We start from the raw sequence: 24,645 nt of genomic DNA on the forward strand, positions 1-24,645 counted from the left end.
ATTTACCGACTCATTCAAGCTGAGATTGAAATATTCTGAGACTTTTTTTATAATTTTTGTTTTTCTATAATAAAGGAGGCAGACGAGCAGACGAATCGCCTGATGGTAAGCAATTACCGTCGTCCATGGACACCCGCAACACCAAAGGGGTTGCAGCGCGTTGCCAGCTTTTAAAATGAGAGTACGCTCCTTTCCTGAAGGTTTGAAGGTCGTATACTATTTCTGATTATGTCTAATAACTAGCGACCCGCCCCATCTTCGCACAGTTTAACATTATACATAAACCATCCCCTTGAATTCAGTTGAACCATCCAGTTGAATAGTCAATAGTCAAAATATACTTTATTCATGTAGGCCTAGCAACAAGCACTTATGAATCGTAACATACTTATAAATTATCTAAAGCTAATTATCAGAGCAATTTATTGATGTTATTATTCCATAAGAATATTGAATTATTATACACCAAGAAAAGTCTACAGCGATTTTGATAGCACACGCAGTGCAAGTGTTATTTTAAATGTCAAACTTCTATGACATTGTGACGTGTAAATAACACTTGCACTGAGTATGCTATAAAAATCGTTGCAGACTTTTCTTGGTCTAACTCTATTTGTTAATTTAATACAAAGACAAACTTTAATCAAATAAAAGTAAATGTTGCCTCTAGAATTAACGGAGTGTCATGGCGTGTAGCTTGGCTGCCTTCTTTTTTACGTTAATTATGAACACTTTTGATTTTAATAACCGCGGCGAATGCCTGAGAAAATGCTTTTGCCGTATACGGAGGAGTCATTGGACGACATTGAAAATTGTTGGTTTCTTAGCACAATTATAAGAATATTTTAATCGAATCGCTTCGAGTAAATCTTCTTATTAATAATAGATAGTAGCTGATAGAACCCTGCTTTATTTTTCCAAAGAGAGATATATCTCTACCTCATAGTCTCCTAGCCAAGTCGGTAGTGAACTTGACTGAACTTACCTAATTGGCAGGCATTTAATTTTGTGTACATATAACACGGATATTAGTGACTGAGTTTTCGATAAGTGTGTCTATCTGTCTGTCTTACTTATCATGTATATCGTAGACTGGTACACACAGGGTTCCGTAGCGAAATGGTAAAAAACGGAACCCTTATGGATTCGTCATGTCTGTCTGTCTGTCTGTCCGTGCGTATGTCACAGCCACTTTTTTCCGAAACTATAAGAACTAATACTGTTGAAACTTGGTAAGTAGATGTATTCTGTGAACCATTAAGATTTTCACACAAAAATAGAAAAAAAAAAAAACAATAACTATTGGGGGTTCCCCATACTTAGAACTGATACTCAAAATTATTTTTTTCATCAAAGCTGGGGTATCTATGGACAGGTCTTCACAAAAGATTTTGAGGTTTCTAATATCATTTTTAGGGTTCCGTACCCAAAGGGTAAAAACGGGACCCTATTACTAAGACTCCGCTGTCCGTCCGTCCGTCCGTCCGTCTGTCACCAGGCTGTATCTCACGAACCGTGATAGCTAGACAGTTGAAATTTTCACTGATGATGTATTTCTGTTGCCGCTATAACAACAAATACTAAAAACAGAATAAAATAAAGATTTAAGTGGGGCTCCCATACAACAAACGTGATATTTGACCGAAGTTAAGCAACGTCGGGCGGGGTCAGTACTTGGATGGGTGACCGTTTTTTTGCTTGTTTTTTTTTTGCTTTTTTTTTGTTTATGGTGGGGAACCCTCCGTGCGCGAGTCCGACTCGCACTTGGCCGGTTTTTTTGCTTGTTTTGCTCTATTTTTTGTTGATGGTGCGGAACCCTCCGTGCGCGAGTCCGACTCGCACTTGGCCGATTTTTTCTAAACTGAATAGTTTGCACGAGAGACACTTCCAATAACGTCATAAATCCCCTAAATACGGAACCCTTCATGGGCGAGTCCGACTCGCACTTGGCCGCTTTTTAAATAGAAATTCTGCTACTAATGTTTGACCAATCTAACTCTGCATGCCATTTACTATAACAAAGTGTGGCCATGTCATTAATGTCAATTTTGTATGAAATAATGACGTTTATAATGTCACTCCCTCCTATTTTAGACGGTCTCTATTGACGCCGACTGTACAGTCGCCTTCAGATATATCGGAGCGGCTAAGGTGCTCAAAAATATCTGAGCAGTTGAACACACACTTAACAATAAAGGCGGGTTCAGATATTTGTGAGCTCCTTGGCCGCTCTGATATATCTGATACACCTGTATCGACTGTAAGCGACTGTACACCTGTAATTGTCCGACTAATAGACAAAATAATAGCCCACGCCAACAGCCTCGCACTTTCGCTGGACCGGCTAACCGATGCCGCTCGAACATTCTCTGAATAATCGACTAATGAATCGATAATTAGAGGGAGAAAGTTCGCGTGCGATCGGATGTCTCTCTCGTTGTCGAGATCATGTACTAATGGGTTATTTATAGCCTTTTTCAACGTTACGCTCTGGATATTATTTTTATTTAATTGGGTAATATGTTTTACCTAGATGTGTTGGGCGTGATGCAACAGCTATATATTTTTAGTTGTAAAATATCTCGGGGCATACTGTTTCAAAATTGAATATGGTATTTAGGCACGAACCTTGCTAAGTGATCTACTTGTAAGAAACGATATGTCACTAAAATTATTTATTCTTTAAGAAACTTTTTCTACAAGTCAATTAAAACAAACAGTAAACTAAAGTTCGTTTTTTTAGCATTAGAAAGAAGATAAGCGATCTTGACGTGTCTTTTAATTGAAAAACGCTTTTTAAAAATCAGTAACTATTACTTACGAAAGCAAAATAATGTAAATAATCGTATATGATTCAGACTTGTTACATATATATTTGCCGTAACTTATTTTTCCCACTAACTGAACTATGGGTATCTATTGGAAATCTAGGCCCTCCGAAACGAAGTGCAGGCCTGTACGGCTACCATCAGTTTAGCACTGACATAAACGCCGTCGAGAACGTAATTTACTTTCTATACATCTCGCTCGTACTCGCATATTAGTGCAAACGAGATGTATAGAAAGTAAATAACGTTCTCGATAGCGTAAATGTCAGTTCTGACACTGTCACTACTGTCAGTGACTCATGGTACGGGTTCTGTTGAGCTCAAGACTCGTTGATGTCTTATGTTCTGAGTACTTAAAACAATGGGTAGAATATTGTAATACAAAATTCACCGTAGCGTATGACAGAAGGTACATATTCACTAACAGTAGATACACTTCAGGACAAATTTAACATTCAAATACATGTTCCTACATTATTCTCTACTAAACCTACTTACTAACATTCAATGTGTACTAAATAATACCTTAAACGTGTCTCGAAAACAGCCAGTTCGTTTAAACAAATTTACTTGCGGCAAATGATCAATAAGGAAACCCATACATGCAGTTTTGAAGTTTCTGATGTTCAAAAATGCACTCTATACTAAAAAGATAGAGTCGTAATTATGTAACAAGTGAAATGTAACTACCTATGTCAACGCTTGTTGAGTGCAGGTAAAGTCGTTCAAATGCATATTTACAATTTGCATGTCGTGCTTCGTGGCGGGATTTCGTAATATTCGTTGACAAACAGCTCAAACAATACATAAAGAGTCTTAAATATGCAACAAGAAAATAACTGTCTGTGTCCGCCAACTGGTAGAGAATCATACAGAAAACTGTAGAAATATAATATAAGGTTTAGTAAGATGAGGCCACGCATACATAATAACAACACGTAGTAGAGTCTGTTCGGAAAGAGAAGAGTCGTGGAATGTATTGGGCCCCATACATTCCACGACTCTTCTCTTTCCGAACAGACTCTGTTTATTACATGAAACTGGTAGCGCCATTCTTTAAAAACGTAGTAAAGTCAAAGACACTGTGTGTTAGCATGAATGGCTCTTTTTAACCCGCACAGAGAGGGGTGTTATAAGTTTGTCTGTCTGTGGTATCGTAGCTCCCAAACGGATGAACCGATTTTCGTTTAGTTTTATTGTGTCATAGATAATTTTATCCCGAGTGTTCTTAGCCATGTTTCATGAAAATCTGTTCAGCCGTTTGAAGATCATCAGCTCTTATAATCTTATAGTCGGGAGGTTTTTTTTTTTAATTTTTGTATAACAAAATATAGTACTTAAGTAAAGCTTTGCCTCAAACACGAATATCGTATTCCAATAATGATAAAATAACGAGCAGTCAGACTTCGTCTGCGTGGAATAATGATGATAATGATTATAAAACTATCCTATGTCCTTCCCCGGGCCTCAAACTATCTCCATACCAAATTTCATCTAAATCGATGTAGCGGTTTAAGCCTGAAGAGATAACAGACAGAGTCACATTCGCGTTTAATTACAAATAATATAAAACGACCGGCTTTTAAAAATGTCAAGTATGACTTCTTACTACATACAGTATGTTCCAGGAATCACATTACAGCTTGTTAAAACTGTCGCGTTAACTCGGCCGCTGCAACAGTTACTCTAATCAACGTAAGTTGGGATCCTTATTACAATCCACAGCATAATAATTAAGTAGGTAACACTGTAATTAACAAATATCCATATTCATATAGGTACTTAAATTATAAAAATTATCTTAATTATTATCCGGCTAGGGTAGTTAAATTTCTAAGTCATCCCAACCTCTCCACCATACGCAGTGCAAAGCTGAGAAAAAGAGATTAGAGCGAGTTTTACATACTTACAAAACTGTAGACATTTTAGACACACGACGGCTAAAGCAGTGGTTAATAGGTCATGTTTTTTATGATTTGAAAGAGTATTTTTTATTAAAAACAGTATAATTTTAGAGTACTTATATATTATAAATTTTAATGATCTGATGTATATAATATTGTAATTGCTTATGTAAAATATTGTATACCCGGAAAGGGTAGCCGTTGTGACTATGTATCATTTTAACATCTTGTTTGACACGGTAAACAATAAACAAATTCTATTCTATTCACACCATTATTTATGTAGTTGTCTTCTAAGAAAGCCACGGAAGCGAGTGGAAAGAAACGGGAAGAGGGTGCAAAAAGACGATAATACCCATAATTGTACCGTTCTGATAATACCATCGCACGCTATCATATTGCTACATTTGCATAATTATTGAGCATGGAAAACAAACAATAACACTTTTGTAAATACGTGATTTGTTTTTATTTTACACTATTAGCACGATATCAGTAGGTAATTAATGTTTTTTTTACTCAGGGCGATGTTAACAGGCTTAAGACGGAGACGGATGGGAGATGAGTCACGGTTAGACCGGGCCGAGTCCGGGCCGGAGCTTCCGGCGCTTACTTTTCTATGACAGATGACCGGTGATGCTTTCCATAGAAAACGAAGCTCCGGAAGCTCCGGCCCGGGCACGGCATGGTCTAACATGAGTCATCCTTTAGGCTAGGATTGACATATGTCAAGACTAAGTACAGAAAATTCTGTTAAAAATATTCTTTCATTCATGCTCAATCTTATTGATCATCTATTTTTAACAACTAAAATGTTACGGAATAAACGAAAGTTCCTAAATATTATAGGCTTAATTTTTACTATGTTTGTATGGTTTTTATGGACCCGAATCTTAAATAAAAATGGTGAGTAATATATGAGTATAATGATATACTCAAATCTTTCTATAGTTTCATAACTATTAACTTGAGAGTTGCAAGAGTTGCAAGAAATTAGTAGGTACTTAAACGAACAAGTCCTTTTATCAAAAAACCGACAAATAATTGAATTGCCTACAGCTAATGAGTTATGAATAATTATGAAACAGTTTACCACAATTAAGAGCAAGGATTTCCGACTAGTTGAAACTATCAAACAGTCTAATTTACATACCTGGTTAGCTAGTGTTCTATTTTTGTGTGAAATTTTTGTTACCCTTGAACACCGTTTAATTTAATAGGAGTTAAAAAATTTGATAACATAATTATGCCCAAATAGTAAATAAGACATCGTCATGATACACAAGTCTTCGGACTCTGTTTATAATTTAGCAATTATATAGGTTCAAGAACAAATCAATTTATAACAGAGGCACTACATTTTTAACAAGACAATTTGAATATAACTAGCTCAGTAACTAAACTAGTTAATTTCATACACAACCTTGTTGGACGCCATTAGAAAATCAATTCGGTGCAGCTCACCTTGGGTTTAAGCTTCATAATTATTACGTACTCCAATTCAATCAAATCAATTTTACACTGTCAATTAAATTTGAATTTATTTTTAGACCAATGTCAATTTATATTTGAATCTTTAACACAATTCACTCTCGCTTTTTCAAGTTCAGACGATGGAGTGTTAACTATCGATTTTCATCATAATCTTGGAATAACGAATAAAAAACGATCAGAAATTAAATAAAAAGCATTAGTCATAACATAACATATAGAAATAAGTGAACTGTGTGATATTGTGGACTACCATTTTGTAACACCCTTTTTAGGGTCCAGCGGGCTCAGCACGGTTCCATTTTTATCCACTATCACTAAGCCCGTCACTTTCGCACTTACATACTTGTTAGAACGTGACAGAACTGCGACCGTGCTACTAGGGCTGGTACCTATCTAACATACCTGTAGGGTTTGCACGACGGATCCGAAATGTATGGGAATATCCGCGGATCCGGATCCAGATCCGGATTATTACATACATTTCGGATCCGGATTGCAAACCCTACATACCTGGTATGCAAATAAATATCTCTCTATTACCTCTATCTCTGAAGAGTCTGAACGTGTACTCGGTAATCTGTTTGTTACATCGGTAAATTAAAAGCTATTAAAAACTCTATTATAATTTCGATTTTAAAGACAAACTTACACTAAATGACGAAATAATTATAGTCAATCGTGTTCATTTTATCAAGTTATCTATAGGAACTTTCATAATAAACCCACACACGTACAAAGTCTGTTCTTATTAATAAGTTAGCGCGAGATAAGATTTCTTATAGCAAATCTAATTTGTATCGCAAATTGTTTCTAATTTAACCTCGTATCGTAAAGATTTGCGATCTATTGTGTCACATATCGTATTAGCTTGACACTGTCTCCATTATGCGATAGAAAACCTGTCATAAGTCGGCCATCTTGTGTGACTGGGAAAGTAAAAGACAATTTCTTCCGCACCATTTCCCTTCGTCTTGGTTATCTGTCAAGTTAGCAGAAGTTCTATGAGGTGGATAATCATCAGGCCTCGGAGTTTTTTTAGCACGGTAAGACTAAGGAGAGCTATGGAGTCTTTGTTAACATTAAAATTAAATTCATACTCATACTCATCCTCATTAATTAAGTTCGTCCGAATCGTTTTATAAATACTTAGACTACTTATATGTAATTAATTCTGTTTACATATATTTAATTAAATGTTATATTATAAAAAAGTAATAATATGTATATGTGTATGTTAATATTATTATATTACCCATATTGCAGTGTCATCGCTCCAATATTTTATTTAAGTACTTAACGTACCTACATACTATAATTACTGTTAAGATAAGGATATTGGTGTCTTGAAAATGATGCCCAATAATATAATATGTATATGTGTATGTTAATATTATTATATTACCCATATTGCAGTGTCATCGCTCCAATATTTTATTTAAGTACTTAACGTACCTACATACTATAATTACTGTTAAGATATTGATATTGGTGTCTTGAAAATGATGCCCATGAATGCGACTTACGACGTTTATACTGCCCATTATGTGTGAACGAACTGTTTTGTAGACGTAAGGAAGAGTAACGCATAACTATTCTAAAATATTGTAGCTCTATATCAACCTTAATGAATAATAAACAGTTTTAATATCTATGGAATATCGTTTTAATATGTCGAATACGTATTACCAATGTTTATAATCATAGGTTGCATGTCTTAAGTACTTTTTTAAGTGATAGGCCACTTATGATTAAACCTCTTTACCTAAATATGTGTATGAGTAAATCAGATGTCACATTATGTCATGAATATATAGTTACGTATTTCGTTATTGTGATGATCGCTGATATTTATTAGGTCTAGAGCTGTACATAATTTACTTGTACTTAATTAATGAGGATGAGTATGAGTATGAACTTAATTTTAATGTTACCAAAGACTCTATGGAGTCTCCTAAGCTCTCCTTAGTCTTACCGTGCTAAAAAAACTCCGAGGCCTGATAATCATACAGGTTTTTAAGGTTTAAGGTTTTTAATACAAAGACACATTAATTTATTACAAGATGAAGCGGCATTTAAGGTTTCCGGAACCTTTTTATTGTTATATTTGAGTAAACTTTATCCCAATCCACCTTAAGCGAAATAGACTGAGGTCATTTAGAGCTATTTTTGGTGCCATTTTCTACCGGCCAAACTGTGAATAATTTTTAGCAGCTTCAAAACATAAAATGAAGGGTTAAAATGCTCAAAATAAAACGTAAACGAGGTAAAATTAACCCTTTAGTCCGTAGCGGCAACAGACTTGCCATCATACTTGAAACGAAAACTCATCTCTACTATAACAATTACGGTTCGAAAACTTCGAAATCAGAAATGTCAAATGGTTATTTAACCATTTGACATTCCTGATTTCGAAGTTTTACCCTTTGGTTAAGTTAAGTAGGTATATTGAAGAACTACTATGTTCTTCGACGACTTACTAAGTTCTAGCACTGGCTAGCACCTTTCTCGACTTGTTCAACTATGTAGTTCTCAATCTGATGAATCCCGTTGTCTAAAGTTATTCCTCACTCACTCACTCACTTGATAGTCTCATCGGAAGATCAGCGCTGGAAGTCGCCAGCAACATGCTGAGATGAGACCATTTCGTGACACTTTATTATCTTTTTATGTATGTCTACTGTCTTTGTGTTTACGAATAAAAACATTCTATTATATTCTAAAGAATGTGCGAATACGTGTATTGTATGTGTATGTGTTGTCTTAAGTTCGGAAGGCATGTCCGGCATCTCACACACGCTCGTATGTGTATGTGGTTGTGTAACACCGCCTTGCCGCGTAAAAGTCTCGGCCTTCTGTCTTTCACTCGCCTTGGAACCATCGCACATTTATCGCCTATTTGCATTTAGTTCCGAAATGCTTGCTAACGACATTTAATTACAAGGAAGTGTAGGCAATGTTTAAACATTCAGGCACAATATTTAATGACAATACATAATTATAGTCAACAATTAATGACGCATTATACAGTCGCCATCAGATTTAGCGGAGCGGCTAACGCGCTCACAAATATCTGAACACACCTCTATTGTCAGGGCGTTAGAGTGCGTGTTCAGATATTGTGAACACCTTGGCCGCTCCGATATATCTGATGGCGACTGTACTAACGGGAGTCAAAAAGTAGCCGAAAACCCTCGCGTGATTTGTGCAAATTGTGCACAAGCCCTTGGGGCTTGGTCATTAGCATTTTACAAGTAAAATTGCACAGATACTTACGGGAAGTAAGGGAGATTTGACCAGGGTTACAGACGAACAATTTTATTTAAAAAAGTGCCAAAATAAAATATTTATTTTAATTCTCAGCACTCAACCTAGCGATACTTATCTTATAAGTCACTGCATTATTTTGACATTGGCAGTTATTTCAATTAAAGAATTACCCACGTTAGACATGGCCGTGTCCGGGCCGTTGCTTCCGGCGCTCACTTTTCTATGACAGATGAACGGTGATCACGTGATGTCTTCCATAGAAAACGAAGCTCCGGAAGCTCCGGCCCGGACACGGCCCAGTCTAACGCGAGTCATCTTTAAGTTTCCCACCCGGTCGTCTTCCGGACCTATGTGGTGACCTGGTGCTCATCGTAAAGGCTTCACAACGCGTCTGTTTGTCTGTGCACCTCGGAATGCTGACACAGATCAACATGGCAAATTAACACGACAATCGGCCGCTGTCCCGTTACGAATCTCATTCCGATGTAACGGGCTTTGACATACTGCGTCGGCTGGCTACCGTGGACGTCGAAATTCGAGCTTTCGTCTTTGTCGCACTTGCAATAAGCGATAGGGATGCAATTGATAGGGATTGTGAATCTTTGATGTCGAATCTGATGAGACTTGTATTTGAAGAAGACATCAACGGGTTTGTCCCGGCAGCTGATATAAGATTATCTGACCGCGAAATTTAAACTTCAATAGAAAATTTCGCTTATAAATAATAAATTATTTTATGATTTTGTAAACGATTTGCTTTCTGATAGACCTAAAATTTAGACAAATATTAAATTCAATTTAATTGGTAACGCGACTTTTTGCCAACTCCAGATAGGTACAGTCAGCAGCAGAAGTTGTAAAGCGGGCGAGGTGTTCAAAATTACCTTGACACGCTCTTATTCTCTTAACAATAAAGTCGCGTCAACATCATTTTGAACACCTCGCCCGCTTAGCAACTGTTGCTGCTGACTGTACATTTTTAGAGACGTGAAAAGTGTTGGTCTAAAAGTTGATTCGCCAAGCTCATCTTAAAAATAAAAGTACCTACAAATCTTACTTTACCTAGTGCCACGAATAGTTTTGAAGAACTTGCCGAAACATACCTGGAACAAATAAGAACTTAATTAGTAAGCATGTAAAATTACTGTTAGTGCGCTTCATTTTCTATGCAAAATTAATAATTAATGAACGTCATAAGAATTTGACTGTAGACTGTATTACGTATACACATGAGCAGAGCTCGGATTTTTCACGGCATAACAAAACACTATCGGAATCTAGCCAGTGATAGAAACATTATTTTATCGATATCGATAATTCAGTACTAGAAGAAAATACGTCACCAAATGAAATAAATATGTAATAAAAACATTTGTATGAAGTTATATATTAGAAACAGACGCAATTTCTTCTTCAAAATCTACGTCAGTACACACAGCAGCACATGGCATTTTATTTGTGTAATAGTGATAGGAGTAGATAATCATTAGCTTTTCAACATTCTCTGGGAGTAAACAGTTTCGTTTATCACAGTAGGGTTGGGGCGAAAAAAAATTTTTTCCCCCACTTCATGTGTATGGGAGGTACCCAAAAAATCATTTTTTTTTAGATTTTATTGTACCACTTTTTCGGCGTGGAAAATATACATACTCATACCAAATTTCAGCGTTGTAGCACTAACGGTCACTGAGATTATCCGCGGACGGACGGACGGACAGACATGGCGAAACTATAAGGGCTATAGTTGACTACGGAACCCTAAAAATGTATTGAGGCAATACCTGTCATATACTCTAGTAATACTCGATATCGATAAAATAATATTTCAAGCACTGGCTAGATTACGCTAGTGTTTTGTTTTGCCGTGAAAAATCCGAGCTCTGCACATGAGTGTAATGGTTAGCCGATAACGCGTAAATTATGACAAAAAACGTGTTAAATATGTACCTACTTATAGCCTGGTAAAAAAGAGTAGAAATTAAAAAGTAACAACACTGTAGTGTCGTCCGGTTTTTCATAGATTGATTGAAAGGGACGACACTACCGTATTGCCACTTTTTAATGTCTCTCTTTTTTGAAAATAAAAAATGAAAATGAAAATATTTGTTTCAGACACCAAGTATCCATATTTTTGTCAACTTAAAAGGACAAACACAACCTCTACGCTAGTAACTCCCGCTATCTCGTTCGTAGCCAGAAAGTTCGTCTTGCAAGGAAACAAGGAAGGAAAGTTCTCGAGAGAATCCACTTTGGACTGACCAAATAAGACCTAAGGTAAAAAAAGCGGCCAAGTGCGAGTCGGACTCGCCCATGAAGGGTTCCGTATTTAGGCGATTTATGACGTATAAAAAAAAACTACTTACTAGATCTCGTTCAAACCAATTTTCGGTGGAAGTTTACATGGTAATGTACATCGTATATTTTTTTTAGTTTTATCATTCTCTTATTTTAGAAGTTACAGGGGGGGGACACACATTTTACCACTTTGGAAGTGTCTCTCGCGCAAACTATTCAGTTTAGAAAAAAATGATATTAGAAACCTCAATATCATTTTTGAAGACCTATCCATAGATACCCCACACGTATGGGTTTGATGAAAAAAAAATTTTTGAGTTTCAGTTCGAAGTATGGGGAACCCCAAAAATTTATTGTTTTTTTCTATTTTTGTGTGAAAATCTTAATGCGGTTCACAGAATACATCTACTTACGAAGTTTCAACAGTTCTTATAGTTTCGGAGAAAAGTGGCTGTGACATACGGACGGACAGACAGACGGACAGACGGACAGACAGACAGACATGACGAATCTATAAGGGTTCCGTTTTTTGCCATTTGGCTACGGAACCCTAAAACGGGGGTTAGATACTAAAAGGTAAGGTAAGGTAGGATACGTAAAGGTTAAGATAGGTAAGGTAAGGTAAGTAAGGTGAGGAGATAAGGCAAGGTTGTAGAGGTCAATTTGAATCACCGAAATGAGCATTTGAGAATGCCCCATGTACGAACACAATACTGACATCCTCTAGCCTTCACGCTATACCTGTCCTAATAGTCTTGGGACACATCCCGCGACATTTTTACAATTGGTCTTACAATGAGACAAAGCGTTGCACAAGGCAGGATGGCTATTGTTTTAAATGTCAAATGTTTACTAAACGCTAATGTCATCGCATTTGTAAAAACTAGTACGCGTGCCAATTCTTGCAATTAGTTTGCGAAAGCGGATCCTAGCACCTGAAGAATAATAAACTTTTGCTCCGAGATGATACAGGCGCAACAAACTCAGGAGGAGTTTTTTTAAACAGGTTATTTTCTTACATCATATTTCATCGTAAAAAACACATTATTATACGAACAACAAATAGTAGTTTATGCAACAGTGATATAATAAGGGTTCTTAAAATTCAAGGGTCGAAGTTACAAAACGAGACGTAGTCGAGTTTTGTAAAAAAAGACCCGAGAATTTTAAGAACCAATTATGAGCTGTTGCATACATTACTTTTTCTATGACAGCTGCAGCAAAAAAAAAAAAAAAAAAAGTCGAGTTTTGTAAAAAAAGACCCGAGAATTTTAAGAACCAATTATGAGCTGTTGTATACATTACTTTTTCTATGACAGCTGCAGCAAAAAAAAAAAAAAAAAAAAAAAAAAAAAAAAAAAAAAAAAAAAAAAGAGAGAGAGAGTTATTATTAAAAAAAGAGTTATTATTAAAAAAAAGAGTTATTATTAAAAAAAAAGAGTTATTATTTAAAAAAAAGAGTTATTATTTAAAAAAAATTGAGTTATTATTTCAAAAAAAAAAAAGAGTTATTATTGTAAATGAAAACATACCTCTTTCAATCAAGATGATCGGAACTTGTATCTTTAAAAAAAATAAAGCAGTTGTATTATACTCATAAGATGACTGCTAGCAGTTGTATTATACTCATAAGATGACTGCTAGCAGTCATCTTATGAGCCTATAGACAAAGCATTCAAATGACATTGCTTTAGATATCACTGTCAGTCATTTAATTGACACATTTAAGTGCTGGAGTAGAAAAACATATTAAAACTATGTATAATGTAGGTATATTGGGATACCCTCCTCCAATTGAGGGGGGATTTAAATCTTCTCGGGGCAGAGGTGTAGGGTTGGAGCCGGTCTACCTAGCTTTATTTGACGTTCATAAGCGCATTGTAATTATGCCTACTTGAATAAACTATCTTTTATCTTATCTTATCTTATCTTATTACGAGAAATGGAAAAACTAAAACTAAATCAGACTTTTTAAAAATCGCAAAATATTGTTTTGACTGCTTTCTTCCGTAAACTGTTCCCTGTATTTACTCACTCTAGCCTCCTAGTCGTAGCAGTGTCTTAAACGACTACGTTGAGTAACCTATTTGTGGCTTTCCATTCGTCACTCAGGAGCAGGGCCCGGGTCGTTACGCTTCATGTGCAATAAGGACCTTTCTATCAAAATCTCTGTTGGAATTTCAGATAAAAATAAGGACCCTTCTGTGATGGAAAACCACATTCAGTTATAGTATCTGGTTAAGATGAAGTGGGGGAGTGGGCTTACAAAATACAAAGAGCGAGACTAAGCATTGCACAAGGCAGGAAGGCTATTGTTAATGTCAAGCCTATTGCATCGTAACCCGTTTGGCTTCTGTTTGGGATCAGCTCAAAACCGGATAACTTGGGCAATAGAGATATTTCTGTTCTAATCTACCGTACACTCATCTGTATCTGATATTTTATACAGATTAAAAAGTATACAGATTAATAAGTATAATGAATATGAATATGAATATACATCTACAAGTTTATACTGTTTAATTTGCAGAAAAGTTAGCCATAGCTAGTATAGGTATTTAGAGTTAGACCAAGAAAAGTTCGCAACGATTTTGATAGCGCAGTGCAAGTGTTATTTTACGTCATAATTTTATAGAAGTTTGACGTTTAAAATAACACTTCCACTACGTGGGCTATAAATATCGTTGCAGACATATCTTGGTCTAACTCTAGCGCTAAATCCATCACCTACATATTTTGTATATAGTTCAGTGTGTGTATATAAAATATCTGAATGCAGTGAAGTGCAGGAATCTTTATTTAAAATTATCTACAATCGCATTTTACTACGCTTTTATTTATTTATGTTAAGGAGAACCAACAGCTACAAACTTTCAATAGATAATAAGATTAAAAACAGGAAGCCAATTACAGGAACTCACAGGTAGTTACAAAGTATTAAATTTTAAACTAATGCTATTCGCTTATGCTTTATTCGTCACTTAAATTACCTCTCACAAAAAAAGCCTTTCTACAGAAACATTTCTGTCATTTCAAAATTGTCAGTTAAAATAGTTGAAAACAATTGAGTTCAGAAAATGAGTGTGCGAATGCGAAACACATGCAATTCGCGTATTTGAGTAACGTTTCAAAACCTAATTTCAGAAAGAGTGTAACTATGTTTGGATGAAAACCAACGATTATAAGTAGAGTTGTGCCTTTCTCGAGAATCTAAATTTTCGCATCGAAAATGGAGAACGTTCTCGGGAACAGCACCACTTTGTTATAATCCTTAAGGTTGTGTTATACATATTTGATAGTTGGTAAAATCTTGTTGTTAGTGGAAGCAAACGATTGTGACCTTGACTAGGCCCCCAGTAGGGACAAAAACCAGCCAAGTGCGAGTCAGACTCGCGCACGGAGGGTTCCGCACCATCAACAAAAAATAGAGCAAACAAACAAAAAAAAACAACCAAAAAAACGGTCACCCATCCAAGTACTGACCCCGCCCGACGTTGCTTAACTTCGGTCAAAAATCACGTTTCTTGTATGGGAGCCCCACTTAAATCTTAAGAATAAGTTGAAGTCCACCGCCGTCTTTATAGACCTAACAGCTGCTTACGATACTGTCTGGAAACAGGGCATGATATACAAAGTTTTGTCAGTGATCCCCAGCCGTGAGATCGCAGACCTGCCGTGCAACATGCTCAGTGAAAGGGAGTTCGAGGTCTTCCTCGGTGACCAGAAGAGTAGGAAGAGAAAATTGAACAACGGGCTTCCTCAAGGGTCTGTCCTTGCACCACAGCTGTTCAACCTCTATATCCACGATCTGCCACAAACCACGGCCAGAAAATTCATTTATGCGGACGATATTGCCCTGGTAGCCCAGAGTCGTACATTTGGGGAAGGCGAGAGCCAGCTTAATACGGATTTAAAAACCTTGGAAGCGTATTTTCGAGAATGGAGACTCATACCGAGTGCCAGAAAAACAGAAGTGTCTTGCTTTCACCTAAGCAACCACCTCGCTAAACACGAGCCAACTGTCACTCTGGGCGGTGAAAAGCTACCATTCAATCCTTTCCCAACATACCTTGGCATTACTTTGGACCGGACTCTAAGCTACAAAGAACACCTTTCCAAGCTCTCGCTTAAAATATCGACCCGGAACAACATACTGCACAAGTTGTGTGGCACCTCATGGGGAGCTTCTGCGGACTGTCTCCGTTCAACGGCTCTGGGACTCGTATATCCCACTGCAGAGTACTGTGCTCCAATTTGGCTACAAAGTGCACACACGCAATTGGTAGACTCGAAGCTCAATATCACCATGAGATGCATTACTGGGACAGTGAAATCTACACCCTGCCACTGGCTTCCTGCGCTCAGTCGAATCCCACCTCCACATTTGAGAAGGAAACAGGCGCTGCTAAGAGAGACTAGCAAAATCAGAGCATGTCCGTCTCTCCCAATGCATCAGGAGTTTACCAACCCGCCTATGGAGAGACTTAAGTCCCGTCGCCCGGTATACGCAGCTGCTGCAACACTCACACAAAGTTCCTTCGACGTACAGCAGCTCTGGAAACAAGAATGGAAGAGGCAAGCTGACGGTACCCCGGCCGTGAATACCGACCCGACTATAATGTACAAGGGGACCGACCTTCCTAGGAAACTATGGTGTCGCTTAAACCGCCTAAGAACCGGGCACGGACGATGCAACTTCTTCCGGCATAAGTGGGGTTGGAGTGACTCCGCGCTATGCGACTGCGGCATCGAGGACCAGACCATGGAGCACATCATCCAGCGGTGCCCACTCCGCGCATACTCGGGTAGCCCGGATGATTTACTAGACTTGACGCCCGATGCTGTGCAGTGGTTGCAAAACTTGGATGTTGCCTTATAAATAACAATACTGTATATATAATTTTGCCTATGTGACCATATCGCCATACGATTAAATAATAACTTAAATCTTTATTTTATTCTGTTTTTAATAGTATTTGTTGTTATAGCGGCAACAGAAATACATCATCTGTGAAAATTTCAACTGTAACGGACGGAAGGACGGACGGACGGACGGACAGCGGAGTCTTATTAATAGGGTCCCCTTTTTACCCTTTGGGCATGCCTATGCGTAAAACATAATAAATAAAATAATCGTATGCTGCAAATGGGTGCAAGGTTGTAAACAAGTGCATTTCGTGAAAAGCGAAATGCTGTTGGTTTTGACCTCGATGTGTGTCAGACCGGTGTGTACTTTGAAATTGAAATATATAAAGTGCAGCGGGGTATCATGCGGCGGTAGCATGGTCGCATTTTTATCGCTTGTCACCATGCCTAACCTAAGTTACGGGCATAGTGACAGGCGATAAAAATGGAACCATGCTGCGCCCGCTGGTCGCATTTTTATCACTTGTCATGTCATGCGTCACTTTCGCACTTACATACAAGCTTGTTAGAACGTGACAGGCTTGATGACAGATGATAAAAAACCGACCGTCTTAGCCCTACTGATTTGAATTACTGTTGATCGTAAGTTCATAACGGAAAAGTAATGTATATTTTTATGAGGCAAATGGATCCTCCTCCTCCTCCTCCTATCTTTGTATTCTCTAATACTGTTTGTCATAATTGTCAGTTGTCCTAACACTAAAAACCCTAATTTTGGTTTCCCTAATTATTGATTACTTATCCTAATGTTATTAAGCATATTTTATTCTTAGCGAGGGTCGCAGTTTTAACCCTAACCTAACCCACTTTTGTGGCAGCAAGTTCTAAAACCTAACCATATTTCAGAACCTTATATTATGGAAAATAATCGTTATGACAATTGATCGTTAGGGCATGTGCCCATTAGGACAAACCAGTTAGGGCAAGTGACTTTAGGACAAACGTTGTTAGGGATTCAGAATGACACCCATTAAAACCGGGGTGCAAACTTTGCAGTGTCATTCTAGCAAGTGGCAGCAAATAGCATGCGAGTAATGTTAGTAATGGCGTGCGTCTGTCGAATCATTCGGATCGCGTGACGCTAGACCGATCGGAATCGGAAGAAAGTGCATTCAGTTTCGTTCTCTTTGGGCCCATTTCTCGAACGGAAATATATTATCATCATTTTATCCTATAATGCGGCATTTTGAATGTGTCATAACATAACCGCAATTAGGAGATTGTTATTGGTGTCGCTTCTGTTTTTGTCCCACTAACACTTAAGTTTTTAATTTTAATTGTTACTAACCATTATGAGCCATTGTTGTCTATTAAATAAATAAATTGAATTGAATTGAATTTATCGTCAAGGAACAATGACGAAAAAAAACCTATGATCACTTATTCAAAGGTTGCGAAAAGTGAGTAATTATCTGGGTGTCGTCAGCAACCTTGTCGAAATGCCGATAAGTCAAGTCAAAATAAACCAGTTTGTTGGTGTGGATGTGGACGCACCTTAATTTCAAATTTCAAATGTAGGTACCTAACATGTAAATGTGTACGAACCTCGAACCTTGATTTATCTCGTTGTGGAAATTACTAATTAAATTAAGAAACCATTGAAATTTAAGTGTGATGGTGCGTAAAAAAAGAAAAGGTACAATTAACATTGTTATGTATGTGTGTGTGAGCGCACCACCCCGCTTCCTTTAAACGTGCAATAAAGCAGTGTGTCTATAGCCATTGGTTGTTTCACTCGTGCGTTTCCCAAATACAACATTGGCGGCGATCTACCTACGCGATAATAAAAATGTCCAGCAGTGCGCATTTCGGAATTTTGCCTACGTTTGATCACCATTCGCAGACCTGGAAAACGTTTAAATCACGCTTATTGCAATGGTTTGTGGCAAATAAAATAAATGCGACGTCGGACGCGGGAGGCGAACAAAGGCGAGCGATATTACTTAGCACACTCATTGACGGTACTTACAAACTCGCAGCGGATTTAGCGTTGCCGAAGAAAATAGAAGAAGTGCCATACGAAGATGTATTAAAGTTGTTGGAAGACCACTTTGTTCCAAAGGTGTTTGGTTTTAGTGAACGGTACAAATTTTATTCAGCCGTTCAGCAAAACGGAGAGACGCATACCCAATGGGCGGCAAGGCTACGTGGTTTGTCAGCGGATTGCAACTTCACAAACGTAGAGGAAGTTCTTCGCGACAGATTTATGATGGGCATGCTGCCGGGACGGGAGCGGGACAAGGTTTTCACGCAGGACCTCAAGGAGCTGACGCTTACTAAGGCGGTGGAGTTGGCTAACGCAGTGCGCTGCGCGCGGGAGGTGTCGGCGGGTGCGGGACAAACGGCCTCGACGAGCGACCAGCTGTTCAAGATCACCAGCGATACCAAGGATTCGGCCCGTGAAAAATGTGCGGTGTGCGGTTATTCAAACCATAAGACGGCCGAATGTCGTTTTTCTAATTATCGATGCAAGAAATGCCGCGGTAAAGGCCATTTAAAAAAAATGTGCAAAACAGTAAAGTGCATAATGGCGAATGACGTGAGCGAGGGAGACGACGGTAAGTTGTTTAATATTCGATCTATAAAGGGTGAACCCATGTTAGAATGGGTTACCGTACAAGGCGTGCCGTTACAGTTTGAAATTGATAGTGGGGCAGCGGTCACGGCGATGTCACCGAAGCTATTCAACAAGCATTTCTCTAAAGTGACGGTTTGCGCGCCTAAGAAAAATCTGGAGTCATATAACGGCGGTAACCTGGCCTGCATAGGTATGGCGCCAATGTCCATAGAATACGCGGGGCGCACACAGCTGATTGATGTTTACATTATTCGCAATGGTGGCCCGCCGATTTTAGGTCGAGATTTCATTTCGTCATTTAACTTAGAAATGACAACACCAGTTAATTACTGTACGCAAAAACAGGATAAACTAGAAATATTGCAAGGTAATTATCCGGCAGTGTTTTCAGATGATTTAGGCCTATTTAATAAGTACAAAGTAGGGTTGCAGCTTAAACCTGACGCGAAACCGGTTTTTTTCAAGGCGCGACCGTTAGCATTTGCTTTAAAAGGAAAAGTGGACAAAGAAATAGACCACTTAGTAAGTCTAGGGGTGTTAAAGCCTGTTGAGTATTCGGAATACGCATCTCCAATAGTACCGGTGTTGAAAAATAATGGCACCATGCGTATTTGTGCAGATTACTCGGTCAGCATTAATAAGCAGCTGTGTGTCGAACAATATCCGTTACCCACAATTAAAGAGTTGTTTGCTAAATTACACGGAGGACAAACGTTCTCAAAGCTAGACTTATCTTCCGCGTACACTCAGCTTGAGTTAAAGCCGGAGTCACAGCATCTCACCTGCATAAATACGCATCGTGGGTTATTCTTCTACACACGCTTGGTTTTTGGGTTGGCTAGTGCCCCGGCTATATTTCAGCGCGCGATTGATAATTTACTTAGTGGTATGGAAGGTGTACTGTGTTTACTTGACGATATATTAATAACCGGTAAAGATGACACTGAACATTTGCAAAGATTAAACGCAGTTTTAAAAAGGTTGGAAAACGCAGGGTTAACTTTGCAAAAAGAAAAATGCGTATTTTTTCAGGAGAAAGTGCAATACTTAGGCTATATCATTGATAAAAACGGGCTTCACAAATCACCTGACAAAGTGAAAGCGATCCTGGAAGCGCCTGTACCGACCAATGTAAATAAATTACAATCATTTTTAGGTTTAGTTAATTACTACCGTAATTTTGTGCAAGGGGCATCCATGATACTTTCACTTATGATTTGTTGAAGAAAGGAGTCAAGTGGTGTTGGAGAGAGGAGCATGACCGATCATTTGAAAAAATAAAAAAAAGTTTGGCCTCGGATCAAGTTTTAGCCCATTTTGACCCAAATGCTAATCTAGTTTTGACCGTTGACGCATCACCTTACGGCCTTGGTGCCATTTTGAGTCAAATACAGCCAGATAACAGTGAAAGGCCTATTTCATTCGCTTCACGTACTCTCAACGCGGCAGAAATAGTTATTTGTACAACAAGAGATCAAAGTTTGATATTTCTTCGAGTGCTTATTTTGAGTCCCGTGCAAGCGAAAGATTCTATAGTAGATTCACGAGCGTAGCGAGTGAATCTAATTTAGAATCTTGAGCGTAGTAAGGGACTCAAAAGCGCACGAGATGTAAATAACTTTGATCTCGTGTAGTACACAACATTTTTCACCTCAGCAGTGAGAACATATTAGAGAACCCGAAAAATGTATTCCTTCTTCATCACTTTCCTCTATTCACTCATGTTTTCTTAAGATATACCAACAATTAAATTTTCACCTCAGCAGCTCGAACAAGGGTACTTTGCTACTTAAAAACAGTGAGCAAAATCGCATTTTGCTCACTGAGTGAGCAAAATCGCATTTTGCTCATTTTGTCTCACTCAGTGAGCAAAATGCGATTTTGCTCACTGTTTTTAAGTAGCAAAGTACCCTTGTTCGAGCTGCTGAGGTGAAAAAAATTATTCGCAACTTCAAAAAGAAGCCACGGCAATCGTGTTCGCAGTTAAACGCTACCATCAATATTTATTCGGGAGGTCGGTGCCCTTTACTTTACGAACCGATCATAAACCTCTAATCTCAATTTTCGGGCCTTATAAGGGCATTCCCGAAGTTACGGCTAATCGGTTGCAAAGGTATGCCATTTTTTTAAGCGCATATAATTATAAAATTGAATATATCCGGAGTGCCATGAATAGTGCAGATTATCTGTCTCGAGCTTGTTTACCTGACGACGGCGATAACAGCGAAGGGCCACAGCGGGGGCGCGCGCGCGGGGAGGGACAAAACCCGTTATTACCAGATGATCGCGCGTCATATATCAATTTTGTTATCGAAGGATGCTTACCGTTAACTACGGACGAGTTGCGTAATCAAACAAAGATTGACCCAGATTTAAGTAAGGTGATAGGTTACGTTTGTAAAGGCTGGCCTAGGAAAATTAATGACGATAAGTTAAACCCGTATTTCCAATGTAGATTGCAGTTATCTTATGAAAACGGCTGTTTGATGAGAGGCCATAAGGTCGTGATTCCGGCGACTTTGCAGTCACGCGCGTTATCAGAGTTACATAATTCTCACTTAGGAATAGTAAAAACCAAATCGGAGGCTCGGTCCAAATTTTGGTTTCCTAAGATCGACGAAAAGATTGAACAAATGATAGGTTCTTGTGAAACTTGTATTAAGTTAAGGCCCGCTCCCAGTCGCGCACCTTTAGCTCCTTGGAAATTCCCTACGGATCCTTTTACGAGGATTCATTTAGATTTTTTGGGCCCAATTAACGGCAACACCTACTTAGTGATCGTAGATGCTCATAGTAAATGGGTTGAGGTCTATAATATGAAAAACGGTACTAACACGTCGGCCGTGTGCGAAAAGTTGTACGAGTTTATGGCTAGGTTTGGGTTACCGCAAGTGATAGGTAGTGACAACGGGTGCGCATTTACGTCACAAGAGTTTAAGGAATTTTGTTTGTTGAACGGCATAACACCGGTGACGTCGCCGGCGTACCACCCTGCTAGCAATGGGCAGGCGGAAAGCTCCGTGAAAATAGTCAAAAAGGGAATTAAAGCCTGTTTAATGAATAGTCGAAATATTAAAGATTGTAATAATAAGTTACAAAAATTTCTTTTTGACTACAGGAATTCAATACATTCCACGACGGGGCACTCGCCTGCCCAATTAGTTTTTGGCCGCAAACTTCGGACACGCCTTGATTTAATTAACCCTTCGACGGCGTCCTGCTCGCACACGTCATTGGATAATTATGTAAAAAATCAACAGTGTTTACAGAGTAAAGCGTATAGTGGTACAAATAAACAAGAATTTAATATAGGCGATAAAGTTTTATATAAAAAGAACTTTAATAATAATAAGTTTACATGGTGTAAGGGTATAATTATGGAAAAGTTGGGAAAAGTTGTATATTTAGTAAAAGATTGTGAACATTTAGATAAGTATAAAAAACATAAAGATCAATTAATGTTATACAAGGGGCAAGAGGACGGTTCATTTCTAGACGACATTTCTCTAGAAGACCTATTTTCATCAGAACAAAACCATTTATCGACGGGTACTACTACCGACAGCGAGGTGCAACATAGTGGGGGAGGAGAAGGCGGCCAAATAGCCGATGTAAGCCCTGAAGGCGCCGAGGTAACTGGTCCCTCGCCGCTGCCCGACGACGACCAGCAGGAACAGTTCGAGGACGCCGAGTCGGACGACATCGACACCCCAGTAGAAGGGCCAGGTGATCCAACTGTACCCAACCCGTCTACTACTGTCGGCCAGGACAGAGTCAAACGAAACCGTCCCAAAGTTAATTATAAACCCTATTTTAAGTAATCGTTGTATTTAGACTAGTTGTAAACTACGGGGAGGATTGTTATGTATGTGTGTGTGAGCGCACCACCCCGCTTCCTTTAAACGTGCAATAAAGCAGTGTGTCTATAGCCATTGGTTGTTTCACTCGTGCGTTTCCCAAATACAACAAACATTATCTTATTTTGACAACTGACTGTGATTGAAATCTGACAAAAACTATACATCAGTTTTTGCTTTTCCATTAAATGAAATCACTATAAATTACCATTTAGTTCTTAGTTTTTCTAAAAAAAAATATTTATTAATTTACAAATAGAGACATGGATAGGTACAATTTCGTTCTTTAATTATTTATAAATAAATTTTTGTCTAAAAAAATTCCTCTTTCACTCTCATCATCAACAACTAAAGAGTGCAAGAGACATAACATGCGCAGGCGACTGACCCGTCTTGACATTCCGAGAAAGTCAAGTGTATTGCGAAAATCGTGACGGGAAAATAAAGATTGCGACACCCATTCAGTAAAAAAGTGGCTTTCGGCAAAATGTCAAGTGATTTTACGAGGAAGGTTGACAAGTGTACCGGATACTCGTGTTTATACTTGGTCAAGCAAATCTTGTCAGTAGAAACAGGAAGCAAATTTGAAAAATCGCGGGTTAGCAACACTACGTTTGAACTGTTCGAAAATCGCGTGTCATTTCTATCTTATCTGTGGAACTGTTTTGTTTACATTTCATCGTTGTTCGATGTAAGTACTTACATTGCTGCTTTTTGTTCGTTTCCTAGGGATACCATACTTTAGTTTGCTTTACATTGCTACTGACATATCCAGTTTGACAGACTATAACAAAACATTTATTTTTGCTTCCGTTTTGAAGATTTTTTCTGTAAAACTTGATCTTCGTGAAACAGTTTTCAAGTAATACGAGGTGATTTTTGAATGTTTAACGAGATAAGAAATTGAATAACACTATTGGGGCATTTCATATGAAGCGGACAGGAAAAAAAAAGTGAGGTTCCCGAATTTTTTTTATATTTGGTTTAGTTCTTCTTCTAGTAGGTATAAAACCGGACGCCAAATATTTTTTATATATGACGTTTATTTTAAAAATTATGAGCTTTTCAAAAATGACCGTAATTGAAATTCCGATTTTTTAAAACTCGAATATCGAATAATTAAAATATATAACTTATTATTAAACCAAGCGTTTTGTATAGAATTTTAAATGATCTTTTCAGCAAAGAAATCAATTTTGAAAAATAAATAAAAAATAATGGTTAAAACCGGAAGTAAACTTTTCGAAACCATTTTTAGAAAACTTTGACCAGTTTTTTTTTTATTTATTTTTATCTCAAAATATAGCCCTAAGTATGTACAAAATACACTAGAAGTTGCAGAATGGGATCTCCATTGGTTAAGACAATAGGTCAATAAATGTACATACATGTCGCCCGGAGTGCGACGTACCGTATTGGTATACATACATATAGCAGCTGTTTAGCTTATAAGAACATGTATTCAGTAAGACTGCTGGTAAATTCTAATCATAACA

At 38.0% G+C, this 24,645-nt stretch overlaps 3 protein-coding genes across 5 annotated transcripts in view; 2 read left to right on the top strand and 1 right to left on the bottom strand.

Annotated features, from left to right (window-relative positions):
- LOC134647393 (proline-rich protein PRCC) overlaps window positions 1–24,645 on the top strand; it is a 432,482-nt gene that overhangs the window by 265,765 nt on the left and 142,072 nt on the right. The gene's annotated exons all lie outside the window — the stretch shown is intronic.
- Window positions 1–24,645, bottom strand: part of LOC134647386 (rho GTPase-activating protein conundrum) — a 122,135-nt gene that overhangs the window by 58,660 nt on the left and 38,830 nt on the right. The window lies entirely within an intron of this gene.
- LOC134647369 (uncharacterized) lies at window positions 18,368–22,694 on the top strand. 2 transcript variants are annotated; one of them, XM_063501705.1, is made up of 2 exons: window positions 18,368–19,272; window positions 22,553–22,694. In XM_063501705.1, the coding sequence occupies exons 1-2, from the start codon at window positions 18,504–18,506 to the stop codon at window positions 22,564–22,566; spliced, it is 783 nt and encodes a 260-aa protein (XP_063357775.1). In that variant the 5' UTR covers window positions 18,368–18,503; the 3' UTR covers window positions 22,567–22,694. The 2 variants fall into 2 exon arrangements, with proteins under 2 accessions (XP_063357775.1, XP_063357776.1); XM_063501706.1 differs by having other exon boundaries at window positions 22,562–22,692.

Source organism: Cydia amplana, chromosome 4, assembly GCF_948474715.1.
Source record: "Cydia amplana chromosome 4, ilCydAmpl1.1, whole genome shotgun sequence".
Taxonomy (NCBI): domain Eukaryota; kingdom Metazoa; phylum Arthropoda; class Insecta; order Lepidoptera; family Tortricidae; genus Cydia; species Cydia amplana.

Bases quoted from the DNA above. Each gene is read 5' to 3' on its own strand.
- LOC134647369 (XM_063501705.1), top strand. From the start codon at position 18,504: ATGTCCAGCAGTGCGCATTTCGGAATTTTGCCTACGTTTGATCACCAT.